Genomic DNA, 7,290 nt, shown 5'->3' with positions numbered 1-7,290 from the left:
TACCCAAAAGCAACGTGCTTTTTAAAGCAGCAAATCAATCGCGTATCTAAACGTGCCATTCATTTGCCAACCCTAAGCCCTACCCACCCTTGCTTAGGACCAGCCTTTAAAGGTCAGATTGGCCAAAACTTTGGAAAGGCACAATATATCCTGTGAACGCAGGGTCAGATTCCGGGGCTGACAGTAGCATGGGAAAGCTCATGGTGCGTATTTGTTACTTAATTTGTTTAGAATGCACCAACGTGTGTTTCCAGGAAGGTAGGGAGCGTTTTCACAACCATGTATTTTTGTAAATTCCGTCCGATTTGGGTCTGTTTGAGGAGCGTGAGGACAATCGTTTGATCTAGCAAAAGGACTTCATTAGTTGAGGCGGCCTACAGAACAAATATTGCTGTTCTCAGATTCTCATATTTTATGTTTTCGTTTTTTCCTGCAGATAACCAAATACCAGTTACAGACCGAGCCATCCCTGGTCGCTGAAGAAGAAGCCGATCGTTGAGCCTGCCGACAGACCGAAGAACAGGCAAAGCGCCATCACTGCACCACCCGACTCGCGGTCCTCGGGCTTCAGCATACGCGGTGCAACACCCATGGTGACAGTCGACAGGAAACCGTTCGTTACACCAATGATGAGGTTAAGCACGATGTTGTATGCAATGGCACCCATATCATCGTAGCCGAACGAGTATAGAGACGTGCCGGCGACGCCCATGAGTAGCAACGGAATGAAACCCAGACGCAAAATCGACAGACCCAGGCACCAGTTGCTTGTCAGGACTCTGTACACGGCAGCGCTTGTCATCACGCGGCCAAAGAAGTCGCCGTAGTTGTAGCTACCGACAATGCCAGGAGAGCAGTACCAGTTCTTCGTAACCGAGTGGCTCACGTCAGCGTAGGGCGGCTCAAGGTTGCGGTTCGCGGCACATCCGAAGCCAGGGTACACCGACAGGGACACGAAGAAGACGAGGAATTGCGCCAATGCCGGCACCCAAATGATGCAGGCGATACGCCATAGGTTACTGCATGTCTTGCTGAAAGGCAAAGTAGCCAAGTTCTCGGCCTTCATGGACTCTTCGTTACGCTCCACGAGGAATTTAACACACGGGAGGTTGTTGAGATGGTGGTACACAAAGAGTGCCACAATCAACACGACGATAAGTAGACCGAAGAAGAGGTAGAAGCTCAGCTTGGTAGAGTCTCCAGTCTGGTGAACACCACCGACTGCAAGACGCAGGATAGTAAGTAACGAGACGTTGATAACGCCGGCCGTGCCATTGCCAATCTGGACGGCTTGTGAGAACTTGGGGATCGGGAACAGGGCCGCAAACGTGTAGTAGGTCGCTTCAGTCAAAGAATTGCCGAACCCAATGCATCCGAAGCACACGAGTACGAGGATGGCGCCAGTCTTTTCGTTAGAGAAGTCGATAGCGCTGAAAACCATGATGAGAATGGCCATCAGCATGAAAACCCCATAGCCCACGCGCACCCGGAAGTCCCGCGTGATCGACTTGTCGAACCCGAAGAACATCTGAAGAGCTTGGCCGATGACCATCGGCCAGGCAGTGCAGAGCGTCGTGAGGAACGAAAAGTCCAGACCGGAGTCGGCAAATTGCACCGTGTAGAAGTCCTGTGCGCTCAGACACGAGTAGTATGCCCACAGCACTGACGCGTTGAGGAACATGAACATGTAGAAGATCTTGCGCTCGTTCTTGATCATATCGTCCCAGATCTCTTGAGGCATGCCGTCGTGTCCGATTTCCAGACCGTCATCTTCTTGGATGTCTGGGATCAGCTTGGCGGTCTTGCCCGGTGAATTCATGGTGCGTTGTGCTTGAGCCCGGGAAAGGTTGAGGTTATAACGTTGAGAGGCGAACCACACGGATTCCGACGTATTTGATGTCGGCTAAGTTGTAGAATGAGCGATTGAGAGCTTGGTGCTCCGCCGCGCGGCTGTAGACGAATGCACGACTCTGACAGGTACATGGCCCGACTACCAATAGATCCTACAGTCAGTCCATCCTCTTACCTTTGAAAGATGATGGTCCTGAAGTCAGTGGTTTTGTCTAGAATACGATTTGCACTACTTAGTTTAAAACGATATATCTTGAGAGGTTTATAGAAAATGATTCACTGTCATATCACTTACCACAACTAAACGGTTCCTGAATGCAAAATATGCGTAGAACGCGCAATTTGAACTTCAATCGCGCCTCAGTGAGGCCCTCGCTGCCCATAGAGTTCATGATGAACAGCACGAACAATCCTATCGCTCATATCAATTTGGTGCCTCACATCATGTCACATTGCACTTGCCTCCGCTTAGTGCAAGGCTGGCTGCATAACTCACGCGCGAGCAAGACTGCAACTGTAATAGATCGTCAATAAAGCGAGTTACATGTATCATCAACTAAAAAACGATATTCAACAAGCAGCGTGCACTGTTTACAGACCGAGCCATCCCTGGTCGCTGAAGAAGAAGCCGATCGTTGAGCCGGCAGCTATACCAAAGAACAGGCAGAACACCATCACTGCACCACCCGACTCGCGGTCCTCGGGTTTCAGCATCCGTGGCGCAATGCCCATGGTGACAGTTGATAGGAAGCCGTTTGTTAAGCCGATGATGAGATTAAGCACGATATTGTAGGCAATAGCACCCATATCATCGTAACCGAACGAGTATAGAGACGTACCGGCGACCCCCATAAGCAGCAGCGGAATGAAACCCAGGCGCAGAATCGACAGACCCAGACACCACTGACTGTTCAGCAGCTTGTACACGACGGCTCCCGTGAATACACGACCGAAGAAGTCGCCATAGTTGTAGCTACCGACAATACCAGGAGAGCAGTACCAGTTCTTCGTAACCGAGTGAGTGACCTCAGCGTACGGCGGCTCGAGGTTACGTGCTGCAGCGCAGCCGAAACCAGGGTACACTGCCAACGACACGAAAAAGACCAGGAACTGCGCCAAAGCTGGGGCCCAAATCAAGCAAAAGATACGCCACAGATTACTGAGCGTCTTATCGACAGGTAGCGTCTCTAAGCTCTCGGCTTTCATCGACTCCTCGTTGCGTTCCAACAGGAATTTGACGCTCGGCAGTGTCATCAAGCGATAATAGACGAAGAGGGCTGCAATAAGGACAACAATCAAGATGCCGAAGAAGAGATAGAAGCTTAACTTCGTGGAGTCACTGGTCTGGTGGACACCACCGACAGCAAGACGCAAAATTGTAGCCAACGTGATGTTGAAGATACCAGCAATACCGTTGCCAATCTGCACGGCCTGTGAGAATTTCGGGATCGGGAACAACGCCGCAAATGTGTAATACGTGGCTTCTGATAGCGAGTTGCCAAAGCCGATGCAAGCGAAGCACACTAGCACGAGGATGGCGCCGGTTTTCTGGTTGGAGAAGTTGATAGCGCTGAAAACCATGATGAGAATGGCCATCACGATGAAGATACCGTAGCCGACATGCACGCGGAAGTGACGCTTGATCGACTTGTCAAGACCCCAGATCATCTGCGCTCCCTGGCCGATAACCATGGGCCACGAGGTAACAAGTGTCGTCAAGAAAGAGAAATCGAGCCCTGAGTCCGCGAACTGCACCGTGTAGAAGTCCTGTGCGCTCAGACACGAGTAGTATGCCCACAGCACGGAACCGTTGAGGAACATGAACATGTAGAAGATCTTGCGCTCGTTCTTGACCATATCGTCCCAGATTTCTTGGGGCATGCCGTCACGTCCGATCTCAAGAGCCTCCTCGTCCTGCAGTGCTGGAATAAGCTTCTCAGACTTGCGTGGCGACTCCATTTCGCTTTCGATTCCCGCTTGCTCAACGTCTGGTGAATTGCAGAATGAGCTTTTCGATCATTCAGTTGGAGCGTTCTCACCACTGACCCACGACGCACAGCGTCCCAGTCAGCGGGCAGGGGCATGGAGGATAGAAAAAGATGGCGCTACCCTCCATTGGTACGTTTGACTCGAGGAGGTCAAGTAGACTCTCTAATTTGATTGGTGTTCCGGCTCAGAAGTTCAGAAACTATCAAAAGCGAAGTATCTCTAATCTTATTAAATGACTGTGACAAAATGCACCTCGATTACAGACCATTCCAGCCTGGAAATGGTATCGACACCAGCGCAAAAGGCACGCTGCTGTATCATACGGCACCACTGGGAGGAAAATGGCCAGACCATGGTAATCCGTGACGTGTTTTACGTGTTCGTCCAACCTTGGCTCGCACCTGACAACTATATGCAATGGTCAGGCTTCGTGCATGTATGAGCCACTCGATACATAAGGCTGTGCGGTAGTCGAGCCTTATCGATTGTCCAGGATTCCTGGACCAGGAACTTCCAGGCAGCGATAATAGCCAGCCATTACCCCCCAGCACGTGAACAATTGGAATCCCCTCGGAATCCGATTCGGATGGCGTAACCGCCCACGTCGTGTCCGTCAGCAACTTTGCCCACGGCGCGTGTTCTTCAAACGGTTGGATTCACGCAGTGCTCATCGTTTCTAGATATGCTTATCAACAAGCGTGCATGCCAGCGATGAAACACTTGCAGGCCATGCTTGAACACCTAAGGACCCAGCGAGGCAATACGCCGACTGCTTACCGATGGCTGCCAAAAGGCAACTTACAGCAGTGCATCACCTTTGTTGCTTGACATGGGTCTCATACTGAAGCCAAGTGTATCGAGCGGAATCCGCATTGAAGCTGTCGTCTACAACAGTGGGATCTCTTCAGCAAATCATGTACATACTTTGCGGAACAAAATCTTAAACTCCAAAAAAAAAAAAAGTAAATATCTGTCCCACCAATAAATGTGCAATGACGCGCTGCACGTGTCAATTACTGCTCCTCACCTGCTTTGCGGCAGTGCAGCAACTCGACTCGAAAGCTGAATGTGGGTGGCAACTCGCATGAGCTTCTGTCCCTTGAATCATGGGCCTTGATGGCAAGCACGCAAAAGCGCTGTTGGCTACATGCAGCGAGGCTCACCACGGCAAAAAAAAAAAAGAATCAGTCGAGTGGCTCTTTTACGCTGGCTGCAACAGCGGGCTGGCGAGAGACAGTTTACCTCACCTTTCAAATTCAAAATCTAATGTTTGCACAGGCGCAGGCGAAGTCAATTTTAAGTTGAAGCGAAACTTGGGCAAGCTTGGGAAATCTGCTCCTAAGCAAAGCACCTTGCATGCAAGTCGCTAGCATGGCTCCTCTGTGTGAAAGTGTGGTATCGGACATTCACTTCAACATGATCAGTCAACCGATCCACACGGACTAATTAATGCCGTTTGGCACCGCATCATGCGAGCCGTGGTCAAGTTCCACCAATTCTGCTATACTTTTTCTCCGACCTTCACATTGGAATCCGCCTCGTCCTGCGCAAAGCACAATGGAGTCGCCGACGAAGTCCGAGAAGCTCGTGCAAGAAGACCCACTGGAGATCGGGCGCGATGGCATACCGGCAGAGATCTGGGAAGATATGGTCAAACACGAAAAGTTCATCTACTTCTCGCTCATGTTCCTCAACGGCTCGGTGCTCTGGGCCTACTACTCGTGCCTTAGTGCTCAAGATTTCTACACGGTCGAGTTCCCCGACTCTGGACTCGATTTCTCGTTCCTCACGACGCTGTGCACGGCCTGGCCCATGGTTCTCGGCCAGGGACTGCAGATGGTCTTCGGTCTTGACAAGAAGTTCAGCCAACGCACTCGCGTTCACGTGGGCTACTGCATCTTCATGGTCATGGCTATCCTCATTATGGTCTTCAGCGCTATCGACTTCTCCAATCAAAAGACCGGCGGAATCCTCGTGCTCGTGTGCTTCGGCTGTATCGGTTTCGGAAATTCTCTATCCGAGGCCACATATTACACATTTGCGGCGTTATTTCCAATTGAGAAATTCACGAATGGAGTGCAAATCGGCAACACCTGCGCCGGTATCTTGAATATCACAGTGGCCACTGTGTTGCGTCTTGCGGTTGGAGGAGTGAACCAAACGAGTAGCTCCACAAAGTTGAGCTTCTATCTCTTCTTTAGTCTATTGGTAATTGTCCTGGTATGTGCCATCCTGCTCTACCGCTACTTGGTGAGTCTGCCATCGGTTAAATTCCTAATGGATCGCAACGAGAATTCGGCCAAGGAGGAACATTTAGCGAATCAATCGGTGGGCCGTACACTGCAAAATCTGAGCCGCATCTTTTCAATCATTTGGATTCCTGCCATCGCGCAGTTCCTCATTTTCTTCGTGTCACTCTCGGTATTCCCTGGTTTCGGCTGCGCGGCATCGCGGAACTTGTTTCCTCCGTACAGCGACGAAGTCCACAACCTCACGTCGACATGGTACTGCTCTCCTGGTATCATTGGCAGCTACAACTATGGCGATTTCATTGGTCGTATCTTGTGTACGGCCGCGGTGTACCGCGTGGTAACCATGGGGTGGGCGTTCGGGTTGTCTGTCCTCCGTATCGCCTTCATCCCGTTGCTACTCATGGGTGTGGCCGGCACGTCGCTCTATGCGTTCCCGTTCGGCAGTATGGGAGCGTTGGCCTACAACATCGTACTCAATCTTCTCATCGGCATTTCTACGGGTTTACTGTCGACTGTAACAATGGGCGTGGCGCCTCGAATGCTGAAACCGGAAGACCGCGAATCGGGCGGCGCCGTCATGGTTTTCTTCCTGTTCCTCGGGATCGCCACAGGCTCCACCTTCGGCTTCCTCGTCAGCGACAACGGATGGCTCGGTTTGTAGAGGAATAACACTTTTATAAGAAGTTGTGAATTTCTTGGAAACGTAACAACATTTTTTATTTTATCAGTTTTATTGCAACACCTGCTGCGGTACAGACAGGTTTTGTTGAGCAAGCAGAGCCACAATCAGTCGATGTGTCGGTGATTCGTCCTGGCTACGGACATTTCTTCCCGTTTGGCACAGCAGACACGCACGGACTCCCTCCACCAATGCAAGTTGACGTTAATCGTGATTTGCTGGTATTAGTCTCACAAGTCGGCCATTCCGCAATTCGCCGGGCCAGTCTCAAGAGGTTTCGAGTCCCATGGAGTCTCCCAGCAAGTCCGAGAAGCTCGTGTCTGACGACCAGGTCGAGCTGGGCCACGACGGTATGCCCGAGGAGATCTGGGACGACATGGTCAAGAACGAACGCAACATTTTCTTCTCGCTCATGTTCCTCAACGGCTCGGTGCTCTGGGCCTACTACTCGTGTCTGAGTGCGCAGGACTTCTACACGGTCGAGTTCGCTGATTCGGGTCTGGATTTCTCCTTCTTAAC

The 7,290-nt window shown here is 51.1% G+C and overlaps 4 protein-coding genes across 4 annotated transcripts in view; 1 reads left to right on the top strand and 3 right to left on the bottom strand.

The window, feature by feature from the left end:
- Positions 1–451: 451 nt before the first annotated feature.
- Positions 452–1,819, bottom strand: PPTG_03569 (hypothetical protein; the record flags this gene model as incomplete). The annotated part of the gene is made up of 1 exon (XM_008896249.1): positions 452–1,819. One exon carries the CDS (start codon positions 1,817–1,819, stop codon positions 452–454), a length of 1,368 nt encoding a protein of 455 aa, XP_008894497.1.
- A 34-nt stretch (positions 1,820–1,853) lies between these two features.
- Positions 1,854–2,397, bottom strand: PPTG_21327 (hypothetical protein; the record flags this gene model as incomplete). The annotated part of the gene is made up of 2 exons (XM_008896580.1): positions 2,147–2,397; positions 1,854–1,990 (listed from the first exon to the last, which is right to left on the bottom strand). The coding sequence occupies exons 1-2, from the start codon at positions 2,241–2,243 to the stop codon at positions 1,854–1,856; spliced, it is 234 nt and encodes a 77-aa protein (XP_008894828.1). The 5' UTR covers positions 2,244–2,397.
- PPTG_03568 (hypothetical protein) lies at positions 2,357–4,022 on the bottom strand. The gene has a single exon (XM_008896248.1). It carries the CDS (start codon positions 3,808–3,810, stop codon positions 2,443–2,445), a length of 1,368 nt encoding a protein of 455 aa, XP_008894496.1. The 5' UTR covers positions 3,811–4,022; the 3' UTR covers positions 2,357–2,442.
- A 1,375-nt stretch (positions 4,023–5,397) lies between these two features.
- PPTG_21326 (hypothetical protein) overlaps positions 5,398–7,290 on the top strand; it is a gene marked incomplete at both ends in the record, with an annotated part of 2,592 nt that continues 699 nt past the window's right edge. The window contains 3 exons of the mRNA XM_008896579.1: positions 5,398–6,749; positions 6,821–6,925; positions 7,000–7,268. Of these exons, the coding sequence (XP_008894827.1) occupies positions 5,398–6,749; positions 6,821–6,925; positions 7,000–7,268 (1,726 nt within the window). The remainder of the gene's footprint in view (positions 6,750–6,820; positions 6,926–6,999; positions 7,269–7,290) is intronic.

This window comes from Phytophthora parasitica (genome assembly GCF_000247585.1).
Source record: "Phytophthora parasitica INRA-310 unplaced genomic scaffold supercont2.4, whole genome shotgun sequence".
NCBI lineage: Eukaryota > Oomycota > Peronosporomycetes > Peronosporales > Peronosporaceae > Phytophthora > Phytophthora nicotianae.
The sequence above is the reverse complement of the archived record's forward strand: the minus strand, read 5'-3'. Positions and strand labels throughout refer to the sequence as shown.

Coding starts and splice junctions, on each gene's coding strand:
- PPTG_03568 (XM_008896248.1), bottom strand. CDS start 3,810: ATGGAGTCGCCACGCAAGTCTGAGAAGCTTATTCCAGCACTGCAGGAC.